This window comes from Podarcis filfolensis (genome assembly GCF_964270895.1).
Source record: "Podarcis filfolensis genome assembly, chromosome: 12".
Taxonomy (NCBI): domain Eukaryota; kingdom Metazoa; phylum Chordata; class Lepidosauria; order Squamata; family Lacertidae; genus Podarcis; species Podarcis filfolensis.
The window spans coordinates 54,369,012-54,388,647 of record NC_139614.1 but is presented as its reverse complement, the minus strand read 5'-3'; the positions used below and the strand labels follow the sequence as shown (position 1 = coordinate 54,388,647).

Here is a 19,636-nt window from a genome sequence, read left to right as displayed (position 1 = left end):
TTTCATGTAAATATAAGAGCAACGTATACCCGAAGGAACGTCTCCACCCCCACTGTTCAGCCTGGACACTGAGGTCCAGCTCCGAGGGCCTTCTGGCGGTTCCCTCCCTGCGAGAAGTGAGGTTACAGGGAACCAGGCAGAGGGCCTTCTCGGTGGTGGCGCCCGCCCTGTGGAACGCCCTCCCGTCAGATGTCAAGGAAATAAACAACTATCAGACTTTTAGAAGACACCTGAAGGCAGCCCTGCTTAGGGAAGTTTTTTATGTTTGATGTTTTATTGTGCTTTTAATCTTCTGTTGGGAGCCACCCAGAGTGGCTGGGGAGAGGGCCACAGCTGAGCTCAGGTTGTGCTTTGGGGCTCCCGCAATGGGCATCTGGTTAGCTATTGCAGAACAGGACGCCGGATTAGATGGACCACTGGCCTGATCCAGATGTGTTGCCGGACTCCAACCCCCATGAGCCAGTGTGGTTGACCGTCAGGCATGATGGGAGTTGTAGTCCAACAGATCCCTTGTCGGATGTGAAGATTCAGAGGCTGCTGAATGTGGACTGCTTTGCGTTCTGAGCGAGGCATGTGAGATGCTGTCTGTTCGGACACAAGGGCAACTGAGCCGAGCATCAAGGGATGAGCCTTTACCTCTGCAGGTCCCTGATCTGCAAGGAGCACTGAACGGTCCCCAGAACGACAAACTCTTCCGTGACGCACATGGCGGCGACTTGCTCGTCCAGAGGGATGGAGACCAGATGCTTGCCGTTGACGGAGTACAGGTGCAGGGCAAACTTGTCCTTCAAGAAATGAGAGGTGGAGGTTAATAATAATAATAATAATAATAATAATTTTTATTTATACCCCGCCCTCCCCAGCCAAGGCCAGGCTCAGGGCGGCTAAGAAGCAATAATAAAAGCAAGTTGAATGAATACAACTTAAAAACAAAATTAAAATACAACATTAAAATATTGAAACGTTAAAATATTAAAATGTCGCCTCATCGCAGGAGAAAGGAAAAGAAAAAAGAAAGAGGGGGAAGGAATCGAATTGGCTCCAAGCCAAAGGCCAGGCGGAACAACTCTGTCTTACAGGCCCTGTGGAAAGAAATCAGATCCTGCAGGGCCCTGGTCTCAGGAGACAGAGTGTTCCACCAGGCCGGAGCCAGTGCTGAAAAGGCCCTGGCTCTGGTTGAGGCTAATCTAACTTCCTTAGGGCCCGAGACCTCTAGGGTGTTGCTATTTATGGAACTTGAGGCTCTCCGTGGGGCATACCGGGAGAGGCGGTCCCGTAGGTACGAGGGTCCTAGGCCGTGAAGGGCTTTAAAGGTCAAAACCAGCACCTTGAACCTGACCCTGTACTCCACCAGGAGCCAGTGCAGCTGGAAAAGCACTGGGTGAATATGCTCCCATGGCAGAGACCCCGCGAGGAGCCTCGCTGCAGCATTCTGCACCCGCTGGAGTTTCTGGAACAGCTTCAAGGGCAGCCCCACGCAGAGCGAATTACAGTAGTCAAGCCTGGAGGTGACCGTCGCATGGATCACTGTGGTCAGGTCGGGGCAGGAAAGGTAAGGGACCAACTGCTTGATGCTTAGCCAAGGACGCTCTCGCAAGAGCCGCTCCTTCAAACGGAAACCTTAAGCGGCCCGGCCAAGCGCGCCAGCAGAGGTCTTTGGCTTGTGTGCAAAGTTGGAAGTGAGAAAGGGCCACTCGGCTTCGTGGCATTGCCAGGCGCCAGGCCCAGGCATCCCAAAATGAGTCTCTCGACAAGCACCCACAAGTCCTGCGCTGCTTCTGCCAGTGGCTCCACTTTGTCTTTGCTTAAACTCATGCCCAGCAGCAGCAAGGGCCCCCCAGAAAAAAAATCCTTTTCCTCTTCCCTCCCTGATGTTATTTCCTTGTGTGTCATGGCTTTTTAAGAGTGTGAGCCTGCGGGTAGGGACCATCTCGTTTTGACCGTACGTAAACTGCTCTGGGAATTTTCTTGCCGGGACAAATGCTCTGAATAAATACGAAATGAATAAATGTAGGGGTGCAAATATCCAGAGTGTGGGGGTCAGGTGGGATTGCTATGAGGAATTATGAAATATGGAGCAAGCCACTGTGTCAGCGATGAAAGCACTGCGTTGACTGGGTTTGATTCATTGACAATAATTTCTGACCGAGTCCCACAAGCCTCTCCATCCCTGCCATTTGCTTTCTCTACGCCTGACAGGCACGTATAAGTATTCTAAATACACAGGCCAGTTGTTCATCAGGCATCCTGGGTCATAAAGATAGTATGTAACTTTGATGTAGTTAATCTTTAGGTAGATCTTAAGGGCCAGGACGTGGGTGGCACTGTGGGTTAAACCACAGAGCCTAGGACTTGCCGATCAGAAGGTCGGCGGTTCAAATCCCTGTGACGGGGTGAGCTCCCATTGCTGGGTCCCTGCTCCTGCCAACCTAGCAGTTCGAAAGCACGTCAAAGTGCAAGTAGATAAATAGGTACCGCTTCGGCGGGAAGGTAAACGGCGTTTCCGCGCGCTGCTCTGGTTTGCCAGAAGCGGCTTAGTCCTGCTGGCCACATGACCAGCTGCACACCGGCTCCCTCGGCCAATAAATTGAGATGAGCGCCGCAACCCCAGAGTCGGTCACGACTGGACCAAAGGTCAGGGGTCCCTTTACCTTTAAGGGCCAGGAAGAGAGTTCACAAGGAGATGGTATATACTCTTTCCTTGCCATCCATCCGGGGTTTTGTTGAATGCATTCCTCTAGTCCTGTTTTATTTACTCTCAGATATGTATGCATGCTCAAAGTAGTCTTTGTAGTTAACAGGATTACTTCTGATCTGACTTTGTCCCCACTTGGGGTTTTTTGAAACGCTCAGAGGAAATCTGATTGGTTCTTACGAACACTGTGTAAAAAGTTCTTTTCTGAATACAGTGGTACCTCGGGTTACATATGCTTCAGGTTACAGCCTCCGCTAACCCAGAAATAGTGCTTCAGGTTAAGAACTTTGCTTCAGGATGAGAACAGAAATCGTGCTCCGGCGGCGCGGCAGCAGCAGGAGGCCCCATTAGCTAAAGTGGTGCTTCAGGTTAAGAACAGTTTCAGGTTAAGTACGGACTTCCGGAACGAATTAAGTACTTAATTCGAGGTACCACTGTAAAACGACCTGGGCCAAGGGGTGGACGGGTGAATTATTATACGGGTGAATTTTTATTATTATACACACTCCTCCCAGAGTCTTGCTGGTCAAGCCTCGTGTGCATTTTATTAATCAAATAAAATATAATAATTCAAGCAAGTCCAATCCTTCCTTGCTTTGGGAACGCTACAATAAAAACCGACACCGAATGAGATTTTGGCTCCATAGGCTCCTTCCGTCCTGATTCTACAAGCCCCCAGTTTGTTTTTACAAAGGTCCCTGCGCTGCAGAAAGAGACCCATTTAAGAATCGCTCGGGACTTGTCTCTCTCATCCGCCAAGGTGACCCGCCTGCTTGGCCCCCCCAAGTAAGGCCCCCCGCAGCCCACCTTCAGAGAGGCTCTCCCTTCCACGGTCGTCTGCACCACGACCTGCCCCTCGTGCCCCATGGTGAGGTTGGAGACTGTCACTGGCAAGGAGCTCTCGCAGGGAGGCCGGAACGACTGCATGAACTGGCCTCGGCGGATGGTGTGCACAATGACGGTGCCGTCCTGGAAGAAGAGAAAGTTTTCCGTGATGAGAAGGATGCCAAGGAAGGGAACGCGGGGAGAGAGAGAGTGCATAATTAATAATAATAATAATAATAATAATAATAATAATTTTTATTTATACCCCGCCCTCCCCAGCCAAGACTGGGCTCAGGGCGGCTAACACCAGGTATAAAAACAATTGATTAAAATACAACTTAAAAACTAGATTAAAGTGCAACATTAAAACGCAGCCTCATTTCAGTAGAAACTCAAATCAAAAACTTTGGGGGGATGAAAACGTCAAATCTTCACCAAGGCCAACTACCCAATACAATAAGATACCTTTATTGTCATTGTTCCATACAGAAGAATGAAAAATCTACGTAAGACATTCAAAAACCCCTAAAAACTCTGCAATTTTAAAATACAATATATTCCTATAGAGACTCCTTCTACTGCGTTTAAAACCAGAATTGCCTTTGGGTAGAAACTGTTTCTCAGGTGGCTAGTCCTAGTCTTTATAACCCTGGATCTTCTTCCAGAAGGCAGAAGCTGAAAGAGATCATTTATGGGGTGCGCACTGTCCTGCACTACCTCTGCAGCTTTCTTAAGGCACCTGGAAGCGTAGATTTGGTCCTAGCCTTTGTGAGGCTCCTAGACACCCTTCTGCCTCTTGCCATCAGAATCTTCTGGGTTCAACTGCGTGTGTACCAGAAGGAGGCCGCAGACAAGAATGAGGTTCCTGCTAAGCAGTGCTCCCACAGGAGATCCAGAAAAGGCGCGTCCAGCCCGGAAGGCACACGCAGACCCCGCTACGGCTCACCTTGGACCCCGAGACGGCCATGTCCAACTCGGTGCTGATGGCGACGCACGTGACTTCATCGTCGTGCCCGTAGAGGACCTGGACGGGCTTGGGGCCCAGGCCACAGGAGAAGCCACCCTGGGGCAGAGGAGAAAAGAGGCCGTCAACAGAATCTCTCAGAACCATAGAGATGGAAGGGTCATCCAGTCCAACCCTCCTCTTACCTGCTGCAGGACCTGCCAAACCATGCAGGTGGTATCCCGCGACCCGGATATGAGGTAGATGCCGCACAGATCTAAGGCCAGGCAAGTGATGACATCTGCAGGGAGAGGAGAGGGGATCACCAAAACAGAAACACGCGGATAACGATCCCCAGTTAGTTACCTTATCTGCACGCAGGGGATAAACATATATACTGTATTTTCTGGCGTATAAGACTACTTTTTAACCCAGGAAAATCTTCTCAAAAGTCGGGGGTCGTCTTATACGCCGGCTACAGCAGCAGCTCCTGCAGCAACTCCCCACCAAAGAATAAACCGACAGCAAATTAAATCAGAGGACACCAAGCTCTCTAGATGAAGCAGAAATACGCTTGAAAATTGGCCCCAGAAGCCCCCGGCTACTGGGAAGTGGAGCGGATTTCCGAGCCGGACTGGTGACTGGTTGTTTAAATTTTTATTTGGTGTGCGTTGGAAGAGGGGTAGTCTTATACGGCGAGTATATCCCAAACTCTATATTTTAACTGGAAAAGTTGGGGGTCGTCTTATACACCCAGTCGTCTTATACGCCGGAAAATACGGTACATATGTACAAATGGAGGAGCGTTCAAGGACAAACTCCCTGCAGGTAGAGAAGGAGTGTGTCAGGGGCGCATTAGTAAGATAACTTTAAAGACAGGAAACAAAGAAGAACAACCAGTTTAGCCACTGCTCACTAGGATGATATTCTTCGAACTGTCAGTGAACAAAACGGGAAAGAAACTTTAGGAAGAGGTAACAGAACAATAATACTATTGGAATTATGAGAACGGCTCGTCTGAAAATCCTCCTTCCCTTCTCCGTTAGCATACATTTGCTAGAGTTAGTACATAAATGCTAGCTTTTTAGTGGTTAGTTAAGCTTGAAGTCCCTCAGGCATGCTTTGAAAATCATTTAGGTTTTCAAATCGCGGGAAAGAAGGTTCACAGAAAAGGAAGGAAATGGCACTCGGACGTTTCCATTCTCTTCTCTCCTTTTAAGACTGAAGACAGAACAAAAGGGAAGCAGCAATTCTCAGGGTGCCAGAGCCTGCACTCGAGGGTGGAAAATAATATGCTGGCATTTAGACGTTCAGCATGCTCTGTTTTTCGATTCCTCACGATTTTCAGAAGGGAGTCTCTCTTCCCGCGAGTTGTGGCCACCTACCTATGTGCCGGTTGATGTGTCCCACAACCTTTCCTCGGCTGAGGGACGTCACCCGCAAGCTGTTGTCCCAGTGGCCTCCGCTGAAGAGGAGCTTCCCATCGTGAGAGACCGTCAGCGTCTTGGAGGACACTTCTACCCCTGGAGCAACGGGTCCATACAGGAAGCGCTGGGTCCTAGCAGGAGGGAGAGAGAAAGAGAGACAGATGTTCCTGCCAAGCGGCGAAGCTTCCGGGGCATGTGGCCAGCATGACTAAGCCGCTTCTGGCGAACCAGAGCAGAGCATGGAAACACCGTTTACCTTCCCACCGGAGTAGTACTTATTTATCTACTTGCACTTTGACGTGCTTTTGAACTGCTAGGTTGGCAGGAGCAGGGACTGAAGAACGGGAGCTCACCCCGTCGCAGGGATTTGAACCGCCGACCTTCTGATCGGCAAGTACTAGGCTCTGTGGTTTAACCCACAGCGCCATCCGCGTCCCCTGCTGCAGTGCCCTAAAGGTAAAGGGCAAAGTGACCTCTGACCATTAGGTCCAGTTGTGGCCGACTCTGGGGTTGCGGTGCTCATCTCGCTTTATTGGCCGAGGGAGCCGGTGTACAGCTTCCGGGTCTTGTGGCCAGCATGACTAAGCCACTTCTGGCGAACAAGAGCAGCACACGTAAACGCCGTTTACCTTCCCGCCAGAGCGGTACCTATTGATCTACTTGCACTTTGACATGCTTTCGAACTGCTAGGTTTGCAGGAGCAGGGACCGAGCAACGGGAGCTCACCCCGTGGCAGGGATTTGAACCGCCGACCTTCTGATCGGCAAGCCCTAGGCTCAGTGGTTTAACCCACAGCGCCACCCGCGTCCCCCCATTTGTATATATAGCTCAGAATAAATATACTGCACTAAAAACCTGGAGCTCTGAGCATTTCTGCTAAAGCGCCGCGGAGAATTCGCGACAAGGTGGGAGTGAAGCCCAGACTCACTTTGCGTTGGAGACGGTGGGGTCTTTGGTGAAGCTGAAATAGTTGGAGATGTTCTTGTCGTAGGGCAACCAGCCGTGTGTGCCCAGGAGCCCGTTGGCACTTACAGTGACCTGGAAGAAGTTGTTGTTGGAGGGGCAGATTAGTCAATAAGAGAGGCAGGAAAGTAGCTCATGGCGATGAAGGGGAGGTGGGAAGGAAGAGGGCAAACAGGAATCGCGGCATCCTTCCTGGGACAACGGGATGCCCACCCAAAGAACAGTAGAATTGTTGCAGAGTTGGAAGGGGACCCCCAAATGTCATCTAGTCCAACCCCCCGCAAGGAGGCCTTGGGAGAAAAGCATCAGTTTTCTGATCGGAGGGCCTTCTCGGTGGTGGCCCCCGCCCTGTGGAACGCCCTCCCAGCAGATGTCAAGGCAATAAAACTATTTTACTTTTAAAAGACAACTGTTTAGGGAAGTTTCTAATGTCTGACGCTGTATTGTTTTTAATATTTGGTTGGAAGCCGCCCAGAGTGGCTGGGGAAACCCAGCCAGATGGGCAGGGTATAAATAAAAATTTATTATTATTATTAGTTTGAACCTACCAGCATATCGGGATATCCCTGAGTCATGAAGGAGTGGGCTTGGTTTTTGGGGACCACGGCCTGGACCAGGGGGATCCCGTCGCTGATGCTCTGAAAAAGGACGAGACGAGTCACTGCGTTTTGCCGCTTGGTTTCGGCAAAATCTCTGCCGTGTTACGGTTCCCGCCTTTGTGATAATTCCCCACCACCAGCTACAGAAAAGGAACATACCCACCTCCAGCCTTGCTCTGGGAAAGAAAGGGAAAGGGAGTCGCAGGAGATAGGCGGGTGGCAATGCCCTTTCATACGTATCATACAACTGAGGGGCACTCAACGGTCATCTAGTCCAACCCCCTTTCAACGCAGGAATCTCAAACTAAAGCATCCACAGCCACCCAACCTCTGCTTAAAAACCTCCAAGGAAGGAGAGTCCACCACTTCTCGTGGGGGTCTGTTCCCCTCCTGAAAAGCTCTTGCCACCAGAAAGTTCTTCCTGATGTTGAGATGGACTCTCCGCTCTTGGAAGTCGCTGGTTTGAGTCCCACCCTCCAGGAACAGGAGAAAACAGGCTTCTTCCGTCTGCCACGGGGCAACCCTTCAGATATTTAAAGATGGCTCTCATATCACCTCTCAAGTCTTCTCTTTTTCCCCGGGCTAAACATCCCCAGCTCCTTCAGCCGTTCCTCATCAGGCTTGGTTTCCAGACCCTTGATCCTGTCGGCTGCCCTCCCTTTGTGCGTGTTCCAACTTGTCAACGCCCTTCTTGAACTGTGGTGTGTTTGCGTGTGCCAGTGGTACCTCTGGTTGCAAACGGGATCCGTTCCGAAGGCCCGTTCGCAACATGAAAAGAACGCAACCCGCAGCGGCGTGTCTGCGCACACACGGGTTGCGATTTGCTGCATCTGCACATGCACGTGACATCATTTTGCGCATCTGCGCATGCACGAGCAGCGAAACCCGGAAGTAACCCTTTTCGGTACTTCCGGGTCGCCGCGGGACGTAACCTTAAAGAACGTAACGTGAAGCGGATGTGACATGAGGTATGGCAGTATTTTACACGCGGACACACAAAATCACACCCTGGAGGAAATAGACTTACTTCAGCAAAGAAGGACTTGAGTTCGCTGAGGTTCTCAAAGACATTGGGGGGGATGGTGTCCAGGCGAGAGAGTCTCTTGGACGCTGCATTTTCGGCAGAGAGCCGGGCTGGATGGGGTTCCTAGAGGAGGGAGGGAGCAGGATATTTCAAATGGGATAGTGGCATGTTGCATCCTATTTAACTTTGTGTGTCAAACCTCGGTTTCTTATGGCCCCCGCCTATTTGCTGTCCTGTACAATCCACACGGGACACAGGTGGCGCTGTGGGTTAAACCACAGAGCCTAGGACTTGCCGATCAGAAGGTCGGCGGTTCGAATCCCCGCGACGGGGTGAGCTCCGTTGCTCAGTCCCTGCTCCTGCCAACCTAGCAGTTCGAAAGCATGCCAGTGCAAGTAGATAAATAGGTACCGCTCCGGCGGGAAGGTAAACGGCGTTTTCGTGCGCTGCTCTGGTTCGCCAGAAGTGTCTTAGTCCTGCTGGCCACATGACCTGGAAGCTGTACGCCAGCTCCCTTGGCCAATAAAGCGAGATGAGCGCAGCAACCCCAGAGTCGGCCACAACTGGACCTAATGCGCTGTGGTGCAGCGGCAGCGGGAAGCCCCATTAGCTAAAGTGGTACCTCAGGTTAAGAACAGTTTCAGCTTAAGAATGGACCTCAAGAACGAATTAAGTTCTTAACCTGAGGTATCACTGTATATTATTATTAAAAGGCGTCAATGGCGCATTAAACCACCAACACTCCCCCCCCCCCCCATTCTGCTGTTGCAAATTGGGTACGGCGCTGCTGTCAGTGTCAGGCTAGGACCTGGGAGCTGGGTTCGAATCCTCCCTCAGCCACAAAGTGCACTGGGTGACCTTGGGCCCGTCACGGCTTCTCAGCCTAACCTACTTTGCAGGGTTGTTGTGGGGTGAAAACGGGGAGGGGGGGACAACTGTGTACGCCGCCTTGAGCTACTTAAAAATGTGGGATATACAGGCAATGAAATAAATCTGAAACAGAATCTGAAACAGAAGCTGTAAGTGGTATGTGAAATTTAAAAATAGACCCTATTTTCAACGAGAAAGAGAAGCAGAGAAATGCAATCCAGGGCGTTGCCCGCCTTCTGCCATCTTCCACCTGGGCCTTGCAAAATGGCCGCCTGCCTACAGGTCAGGTGTGTGTCGCCCCCCCCCCCGTTGCCTTCTGGGCAAAAATCCGCAAGACACCTTGACGGCTCCTCCTACCTTCAGCAGCTGGCAGGGGGTCTGCCCAAAGTTACTGATGATGCCCTCCAGAGCCTTCCTTTGGGTCTCGTCGGCGATGGCATCCAGGTCAACCGCCCCTGAAATAGATTTCGGGTGGCATGAGGGACATACGAAGTGCGGTGTAAATCAGGGCTGGGGGACCCGTGGCCCACAAGATGCAGCAGTTATGGATTCCACTCCAGATTGGAGTATGGTTCGCTCCTGAGCCTTTCCTTCTCCCGAAGATATCTCACAAGGCAGCGGAGGTTTAGGGTCAGAGTTTTCCTTCTCCTAGATTGGCTCACTTCCTAGGTAGACGAGCCCCATCTGCCCCTCGCTTTCCTCTGCAGCCCATGCAAAAATGCCTTCTTGAATAAATAATAATAATTGTTGCATTGCGGGTGAACATATCAGCTCTTGTTTATTCACAGGCCAGAACAGAACTGAACTGAAGGGTTCAGCCAGCCTGCTTATATAGAGCTCCACTACAACAAAACAGTAGAACTTTCTGTACTTAGCCAATCACTGAACGTCACTTTCAATCCCCTATTTGCATATGTGGACCTGAGTGAAAACCTGTCTACAGTATCCCCCTGCTGGCCCAGGGTGTCCCAGTGTACATAACAACAACAACAACAACAATAATTTTATTATTTATACCCTGCCCACCTGACTGGGTTTCCCCAGTCACTCTGGCCGGCTTCCAACAGAACACTAAAAAGAAAATAAAACTTCAAACATTAAAAACTTCCCTAAACAGGGCTGCCTTCAGATGTCTTCTAAAAGTCAGATAGTTGTTTATTTCCTTGACATCTGGTGGAAGGGTGTTCCACAGGGCGTGTGCCACTACCAAGAAGGCCCTCTGCCTGGTTCCCTGTAACCTCACTTCTCTCAGTGAGGGAACCTCCAGAAGGCCCTCGGAGCTGGATCTCAGTGTCCGGGCAGAATGATGGGGGTGGAGACGCTCCTTCAGGTATACTGGACCAAGGCCGTTGAGGGCTTGAAAGGTCAGCACCAACACTTTGAATTGTGCTCGGAAACATACTGGGAGCCAATGTAGGTCTTTCAGGACCGGTGTTATGTGGTCTCGGCGGCCGCCCCCAGTCACCAGTCTAGCTGCCACATTCTGGATTAGTTGCAGTTTCCGGGTCACCTTCAAAGATAGCCCCACATAGAGCGCATTGCAGTAGTCCAAGTGGGAGATAACCAGAGCATGCACCACTCTGGCAAGACTGTCTGCCGGCAGGTAGGGCCTCATCCTGCGTACCAGATGGAGCTGGTAGACAGCTGCCCTGGATACAGAATTGGCCTGTGCCTGCATGGACAGCTGTGAGCCCAAAATGACTCCTAGGCTGCGCACCTGGTCCTTCAGGGGCACAGTTACCCCATTCAGGACCAGGGAGTCCCCCAAACCCACCCGCCCCCTGTCCCCCAACAACAATACTTCTGTCTTGTCAGGATTCAACCCACTCTTGGTCTCCTCCGCCCCATCTGCCTGTTTTTGCATTCAGGGAAAATTCCCAACTCACTGAGGGTTTGAGCGCCATTGGCTCCCCTCACCTGGTTTAGCCGGCCAGTCGAAGCTGTTTCCTGGGCTTGTGCCCGCTGTTGCATGCAGACAGCTTCTAGGAGCCCCAGGTGAGACAGACTACCCTCGAAGGAGCATGACGTGTCTCCCACCCGAGGTACTACCCCAATACGTACACACAGAATCACAGTTGGAAGGGAACCCTAGGGTCACCGAGCCCAACCTGACGCAACAGATTGAAATAAAATTGAAATACTTTATTGTCACTTGTACAACTTGTATGCAGTGAGATTAGACGAGCACCCCCCACTCAGCTCTCTTAGTCTTAATTCCCCTCGTTTAATAATAATAATAATAATAATAATAATAATAATAATAATAATATCTTTATTGTCATTGCCCCCTCTCAGGGACAACGAAATTACTTGACTGCTCCATAAAAACACTAATTAAAACAATACAGTATAATACAGCAAGGAAGATTAGATGACTTTCAAAGTCCAGGCTTCCCATTCAGGGCCGAGATCGCTCTGGAGAAGAAGCTGTTCTTAAGACGGCTCGTTCTTGTCTTCATCGTCCTGTATCTCCGTCCCGACGGCAGGAGCTCGAAGAGACAGTGACCAGGATGCGATGGATCTTTTACTATGTCCAGTGCCTTCCTATGGCACCTTGTGGCATAAATCTGCTCTAAGGTGGAAAGTGGGCAGCCAACAATTCTCTCTGCTGCCTTAACAACTCTGCACAACCCCATCCTGTCCTGGGTAGTACAGCTTCCGTACCACACACATAAGCCATAAGTGAGCACGCTCTCAATGGCACAGTGATAGAAGGCAAGCAGCAGTTTCTGCGGAAGATGGTTTTTCCTTAGAATTCTCAAAAAGTACAGTCTCTGCTGCGCCTTCTTCACAAGCCCCCTTGTGTTGACACTCCAGGACAGATCCTCTTGTAATTCAATGCCCAAAAATCTGAACGTTGTTACCCTCTCCACACAGACCCCATCAATCAAAAGTGGCTGGATATTGCTCTTCTGTCTCCTGAAGTCCACCACAAGCTCCTTTGTCTTCCTTGTATTTATGAGCAAGTTGTTAGCTCTGCACCACTCTGTCAGCCGCTCCACCTCATCTCTATAGTCCGTTTCACCCTCCCTTTCAGGGATGAGCCCAATCACGGTTGTGTCATCTGCAAATTTGACAACCCTATTACTAGGGTGAGCAGCGACACAATCGTACGTGTAGAGAATATAAAGGAGCGGACTGAGTACGCATCCCTGTGGTGTTCCTATGTTAGTCTTAAGCATTTTAGAGGTATAAGGGCCCAACCGAACCCTCTGGGAGCGGTCTGACAAAAAGTCCAGTATCCACCCACAAAGTGATAACGGAAGCCCCAGATCTTCCAGTTTAGACATCAGACGTTGTGGTAGAATGGTATTAAATGCCGAGCTGAAATCTAAAAAAAGCACACCCACCAAACCCGAAAGTCCGTTGCCCTGTTGTTATCTTTTCCTTTAGCAGCCTAACAGCCCAGGATAGAAACTGTTCTTTACCCTGTTGGTGTGACTAATCCTGCTTCTATATCTTCTGCCCGAGGGCAGGAGATCAAGAAAGTGCCGGCCAGAGTGTGAATCATCCCTGAGAATTTTCCTCACTCTCCTGAGGCAACGTTCTTAAGTTGTTTCATCCAGTGGATTCACGGGACAGCCCATAATATCTAGTGCTGTATTCACCACCCTCTGTAGGCACTTCCTATCAGGTGATGTCAAACCAGCGTCCCACACCATGATGCAGTATGAAAGGACACTTTCTATTGTGGACCAGTAGAAGGAGATCATCAAATTGCAGATCATCAAATGGATGCAATGAGGTCCTACCTTACCTTCATATGTGCAATAATAGAAGACATTCAGCGCTTCCACAGCGGCTGGGCCCCGCTGTTTGTACCCAAAGATCAAGTCAATCCACTCGTGGAGGTGGGCAGACACATACTCCGACTCCTGCCACAGACACAAGGGGATGATGATGAGATCGAAGCACAGCACAGGCCAGTTTGCATGCCACCCAACCATTAAACAAAAACACCACCGCTTTTCCCGGGGCACAATCTGCTCAGAGACAAATACCGCCGTGCCTTGGAAGCCGAATGCCTTGGCTTCCAAACAAATCGGCTCCCGAACGATCGAAACACGGAAGTGAGCATTCCGGTTTTCAAATGATTTTTGGAAGCCGAACATCCAGCACGGCTTCTGATTGGCTGCTGAGGGACGCTCCTGCAGCCAATCGGAAGCTGCGCTTTGGTTTTTGAACGGTCCTGGGAGTCAAACGTACTCCTGGAACGCATTCTGTTTGAAAATCAAGGTACCACTGTAACTGAAATGCAGAGAAACAGCAAGTAAACATTTCCCCCCCCCCAAAAAATGACCCCTGAATTTTTGAATTTTATTGATATTGATGCTGCATTTTATGTTGTATTTTATGCTGTTTTTAAGTCGCATTTTAATCAATGTTTCATATTTGCTGTTAGCAATCCTGAGCCCGGTTTTTAAACCAGGAAGGGCAGGGTATAACTAATAATTTATTTAATATTATATTTATTTAAACTTTCTGCATCCTTTTTGGTTGCCATTAATTTGATTTTGAATTGATTTTAAATGGATTGATTTTAGAATGCTATGTTACTTTTATTGTTGTTAGCTGCTCTGAGCCCGGCTTCGGCTGGGGAGGGAGGGATATAAATAAAATTTTATTATTATTTTTTATTATTATTATTACTACTTGTTTGTTTGTTTTGCAAAGCCCAATGCAGGTAGACCCGCTTCACGAGGGAAGAAACAGGGTTTCCCCCAAGTCAGGTCATTCTGCTGATCAGTTTCAGCGGATTTTTAAATTTTAAAATTGATTTGCATATTGCTAAGACGCCGAGGTGTCCTCTGTGTGAGACTGAAAAAAAGGAATTTAATAAAAGTGTGTCGCTCACTGTTTGGAAAAGGGCATGTTGCCTGCTTTATTTCCCTAACTACAGCCAGAATGAAATGGCCTCAGAAAAGAAGATACAGAACAGCCCCCGACTTTCAGCAATTGCCCTCAGCAATTAAAGCATTTGGGCTTAGCTGAAACTAAAGGAAAAGGAGGGTATTATTATTATTTATAATAATGGACGTGGGTGGCGCTGTGGGTTAAACCACAGAGCCTAGGACTTGCTGATCAGAAGGTTGGCGGTTCGATTCCCCGCGACGGGGTGAGCTCCCGTCCCAGCTCAGTCCCAGCTCCTGCCAACCTAGCAGTTCGAAAGCACGTCAAGTGCAAGTAGATAAATAGGTACCGCTCCAGCGGGAAGGTAAACGGCGTTTCCGTGTGCTGCTCTGGTTCGCCAGAAGCGGCTTAGTCATAATGGCCACATGACCCGGAAGCTGTACCCCGGCTTCCTCGGCCAGTAAAGCGAGATGAGCGCCGCAACCCCAGAGTCGTTCACGACTGGACCTAATGGTCAGGGGTCCCTTTACCTTTTAAGTATTTTTTAAAGCAATAAAATCTTCCTCTCTCTCCATTGCCCTGCCTGCCTGTGCAATGTGGCGCATTCCTCCTCTTACCAGGGCTTTACGGTGCTTGTGGATGAAATCTTCTGGGGATTTGGCCCATCTGGGAAGGACGACGTCGCCCACTTTCTCATTCGACATCTGCAGAGAGCCTAGATCAAAGCCTGCAGGGAGAGGAAACATGGGAGAATGCAGCAGGCAGCCAAAACCAGCTATCTCTCCCCCCCAAAAAACCCCCCACCTTAGCTCCCCTTTTGCAAACCACACTTCCGATTTCCAGAGTCGCGGACCAGCAACTCACACGGCACGATCAACCTATGGGACTCGTTACTACGAAGTTACGCATCTTACTGGAGGTCCCTGACGTCTCCCCTTGAGCTCTGTTTACCCACTTAAGGGTGAAGATATACCGTATTTTTCGCTCTATAAGACGCACTTCCCCCCTCCTAAAAGTAAGGGTAAATGTGTGTGCGTCTTATGGAGCGAATGCAGGCGGGAGGCTCTGCTCAGCGCTCCCTTTAAAGAGTCTTTTTTCCTTGCATTCCCCCTCTAAAACTAGGTGCGTCTTATGGTCAGGTGCGTCTTACGGAGCGAAAAATACGGTAGGCCAGATTTGCAGAGCAAGGCAGGGATGGGCGGTTTTGAAGCATCTTCACCAGTTTCGGGGCAAGGAGTATCCTTCTCTCTCCCCTGAGGCAAACTCTGAAAAGACCCATTTTACAGCTTTCCCAGCCAGATCCCAACGTTAAATTGAGGATAAGAGAGGCCTGACCCGGCCCTGCCTGGCTATTACAGGGACTGAATTTGGGATCTTCTGACTCCATCTTTGGATACAAGCCCTCTCCAAATACTTGGTCGCAAGAGGAGGATGACTTATCTCCTGCTGGTGAACTCCTCTGCGGAGTCTGCCTGGTCCCTGTCAGCCAGCAGAACCGGCAGCCCAGACGGCCTAGGAATATGAACCAACCCAGGAGAGGAACGCTTACTGTTTTGGTTCTCCAGGAAGTCCGTAAAGTAGAAGAATTCCGGGATCAGCTCCTTCACGTCCACGGGGTTTTCCATTCGAGCTTGCCAGGCGGCGGGGACGGAGTGAAACTGGCGGTCGGAGCAGTCAAACCTGCCGGCGTAAGAGCGAGAGGAGATTGAACCGCAAGGCTGCAGGGTTGGAATTTGTCCGATGCTCTCTGCTAAAGCCGTCCCAAGTCGGCGGCCACCACCGCCTTGTCAAAATGGGCAGAGACGCACATTCCTGGTTCCTACATAGTAATGCCCTAAGCGTCAGTTTGCATTTCCTAGTGCAGAAAGTTATTGATCTGATGTGTAGAGATCTTTCCTATTCTACTTAATTCAAGAGAGCTCTGGAAGCTTCTCTGTGTGAAAGAAGCAGAAGGTTCATGATGTTTGGGTTATAACTTCAGAGAAGCTGAGTACAGTGGTACCTCGGGTTAAGAACTTAATTCGTTCTGGATGTCTGTTCTTAACCTGAAACTGTTCTTAACCTGAGGAAGCACTTTAGCTAATGTGGCCTCCTGCCGCCGCTACTGAGCGATTTCTGTTCTTACCCTGAAGCAAAGTTCTTAATCCGAAGTACTATTTCTGGGTTAGCGGAGTCTGTAACCTGAAGCGTCTGTAACCTGAAGCGTCTGTAACCCAAGGTACCACTGTAAAGGTAAAGGGTAAAGGGACCCCTGACCATAAGGTCCAGTCATGGCCAACTCTGGGGTTGCAGCGCTCATCTCACTTTACTGGCCAAGGGAGCCAGCGTACAGCTTCTGGGTCATGTGGCCAGCATGACTAAGCCACTTCTGGCGAACAAGAGCAGCACATGTAAACGCCGTTTACCTTCCCGCCAGAGTGGTACCTATTGATCTACTTGCACTTTGACATGCTTTCGAACTGCTAGGTTCGCAGGAGCAGGGACCGAGCAACGGGAGCTCACCCCGTGGCAGGGATTTGAACCGCCGACCTTCAGATCGGCAAGTCCTAGGCTCTGTGGTTTAACCCACAGCGCCACCCGTGTCCCTAGGTACCACTGTACAGCTGCCTTAAACTGCTTCTGTTATCTTTCGGTCAAGGTCATGCTGACTATAAAAGTAAGGCCAGAAGGTTTGACTTTCTCTTTCTCTCTCTTTTCCTTCTGGTGTGGTGTTCTGTACATAGCATGCATAGCGCTAAGGTTTAGACTTATTATAAGTTATTGTAAGTTTAAGTTAAGTCTGCTGCAACTGGATTTCTGATGGACAGGGCCACTCCTGAATGTTTTGGATTTGTGACTGTTATCCTCATTTGCCTTCAGTAGCAGTAAAGCTCTGCTGGATGAAATAGCCTCTGGTCTATTTTTTCGTGAATCCTGCAACGTGTTTAAGTTTTTACTCTGCTAACCATATGTCAACCTATCCATTCTGAAGGAAATCAGCCCTGAGTGCTCACTGGAAGGACAGATCTTGAAGCTGAGGCTCCAATACTTTGGCCACCTCATGAGAAGAGAAGACTCCCTGGAAAAGACCCTGATGTTGGGAAAGATGGAGGGCACAAGGAGAAGGGGACGACAGAGGATGAGATGGTTGGATAGTGTTCTCGAAGCTACCAGCATGAGTTTGACCAAACTGTGGGAGGCAGTGGAAGACAGGAGAGCCTGGCGTGCTCTGGTCCACGGGGTCACGAAGAGGCGAACACGACTAAACAACTAAACAACAACAACCATACGCCGGAGTTCTGCTCTGGATCAATACTGAGTAGAATTCCATATGACGAGAAGGGAAATGAGCAAAGGGTAAGGTGGGCCTCGGCCATCATGTCTGCGTGTGTTTACTGGAGGAGCAGAAAGGGAGAAGTCTTCTTTTCCGTGGCTGGCTTGCTCTCACTCACCTCCCGCTTTGCAACTGGATATGTAGAGTAGTGAAAGGCTCCGTGCGGATCAGGTAGTGCATGACGCCGGCCGCGTTGGAGTAGTGGGTGCCGTAGTGGAACTTGTCAATCATGCCGGTGGGATCCTCAAAGCTCTCGTACCTGCGGGCGGAATGGCAAAGCCGGAAAGAGCAGAACTCAAGTCTGTGCGGTGACTCCCAGATGGCAGACAGAACAACAACAACAATAATAATTTATTATTTGTACCCCGCCCATCTGGCTGGGTTTCCCCAGCCACTCTGGGCGGCTTCCACAAAGACCAAAAATACACTAAAATGTCACGCATTAGAAACTTCCCTGAACAGGGCTGCCTTAAGATGTCTTCTGAACGTCAGGTAGTTGTTTATCTCCTTGACATCTGATGGGAGGGCGTTCCACAGGGCAGGCACCACCACCGAGAAGGCCCTCTGCCTGGTTCCCTGTAGCTTTGCTTCTCGCAATGAGGGAACCGCCAGAAGGCCCTCGGCGCTGGACCTCAGTGTCCGGGCAGAACGATGGGGGTGGAGACGCTCCTTCAGGTATACTGGGCCGAGGCCGTTTAGGGCTTTAAAGGTCAACACCAACACTTTGAATTGTGCTCGGAAACGTACTGGGAGCCAATGTAGGTCTTTCAGGACCGGTGTTATGTGGTCTCGGCGGCCGCTCCCAGTCACCAGTCTAGCTGCTGCATTCTGGATTAGTTGTAGTTTCCGGGTCACCTTCAAAGGTAGCCCCACGTAGAGCACATTGCAGTAGTCCAAGCAGGAGATAACTAGAGCATGCACCACTCTGGCGAGACAGTCTGCGGGCAGGGAGGGTCTCAGCCTGCGTACCAGTTGGAGCTGGTGGACAGCTGCCCTGGATACAGAATTGGCCTGTGCCTCCATGGACAGCTGTGAGTCCAAAATGACTCCCAGGCTGCGTACCTGGTCCTTCAGGGGCACAGTTACCCCATTCAGGACCAGCAACAACAACTGTATACTGCCCTTCATCCAAAGGTCACGGGACGGTTCACATCGTAAAGGTACAACATGGGAACACAAAATGCAAAACAGAATGAAAGCAAGGCAATAGCTCCTCGGCCACAAACACACCAAGAAGCATTTTCGCCAATGGTAGTTCCCAAATGGCGCATGCGATTTAGCACAACTCGATCACTGCGTTTCTGCTTTGAGAAATACCCCCAACTGGGCAGCTCCCCTTTCCTAGTCCCCATTCTGAAACTGTATAACCCCAGTCCTGAAAGACCTACATTGGCTCCCAGTATGTTTCCGAGCACAATTCCAAGTGTTGGTGCTGACCTTGAAAGCCCTAAATGGCCTCGGTCCAGTATACCTGAAGGAGCGTCTCCACCCCCATCGTTCTGCCCAGACACTGAGGTCCAGCTCCGAGGGCCTTCTGGCGGTTCCCTCCCTGTGAGAAGTGAGGTTACAAGGAACCAGGCAGAGGGCCTTCTCGGTGGTGGCGCCCGCCCTGTGGAACGCCCTCCCACCAGATGTCAAGGAAATAAACTACCTGACTTTTAGAGGACATCTGAAGGCAGCCCTGTTTAGGGAAGTTTTTAATGTTTGATCTTTTACCGTGTTTTTAATGTTCTGTTGGGAGCTGCCCAGAGTGGCTGGGGAAACCCAGCCAGTTGGGTGGGGTATTTTTTTATTATTATTATTATTATTATTATTATTATTATTATTATTATTATTACAGTGGTACCTTGGTACTCAAACAACTTGGAACCCAAACACTACAAACCTGGAAGCAAGTGTTCTGGTTTGCAAACTTTTTTCAGAAGTCGAACGTGCTCCATTTTGAGTGCTACACTTCCGTTTTGAGTGCCATCCGTGCTCTGTTTTGAGCATCACGCTGAGGTCTGTTTTTGCTATTTATTTTGCATTTTTGTTTTTGTGGCTCTTTTTGTTTTGTTTTTGTGACGGTGTGGAACCCAGTTCAGCTACTGATTGATTGATTGTGTGACTGCAGTACATTGTTTATT

The 19,636-nt window shown here is 49.9% G+C and overlaps 2 protein-coding genes across 3 annotated transcripts in view; one reads left to right on the top strand and one right to left on the bottom strand.

Moving 5' to 3' along the window:
- NBEAL2 (neurobeachin like 2) overlaps positions 1–19,636 on the bottom strand; it is a 217,977-nt gene that overhangs the window by 8,065 nt on the left and 190,276 nt on the right. For both annotated transcript variants that reach the window (XM_083579046.1, XM_083579047.1), the window contains exons 41-53: positions 17,629–17,769; positions 15,747–15,877; positions 14,815–14,924; positions 13,104–13,221; positions 9,704–9,801; positions 8,480–8,599; positions 7,402–7,491; positions 6,819–6,928; positions 5,849–6,021; positions 4,670–4,764; positions 4,467–4,583; positions 3,503–3,664; positions 637–785 (exon numbers count right to left, since the gene is read on the bottom strand). In XM_083579046.1, coding sequence (XP_083435172.1) covers positions 637–785; positions 3,503–3,664; positions 4,467–4,583; positions 4,670–4,764; positions 5,849–6,021; positions 6,819–6,928; positions 7,402–7,491; positions 8,480–8,599; positions 9,704–9,801; positions 13,104–13,221; positions 14,815–14,924; positions 15,747–15,877; positions 17,629–17,769 — 1,614 coding nt within the window. The remainder of the gene's footprint in view (positions 1–636; positions 786–3,502; positions 3,665–4,466; positions 4,584–4,669; positions 4,765–5,848; positions 6,022–6,818; positions 6,929–7,401; positions 7,492–8,479; positions 8,600–9,703; positions 9,802–13,103; positions 13,222–14,814; positions 14,925–15,746; positions 15,878–17,628; positions 17,770–19,636) is intronic.
- Positions 1–19,636, top strand: part of LOC310746227 (cathelicidin-related peptide Oh-Cath-like) — a 520,941-nt gene that overhangs the window by 426,593 nt on the left and 74,712 nt on the right. The window lies entirely within an intron of this gene.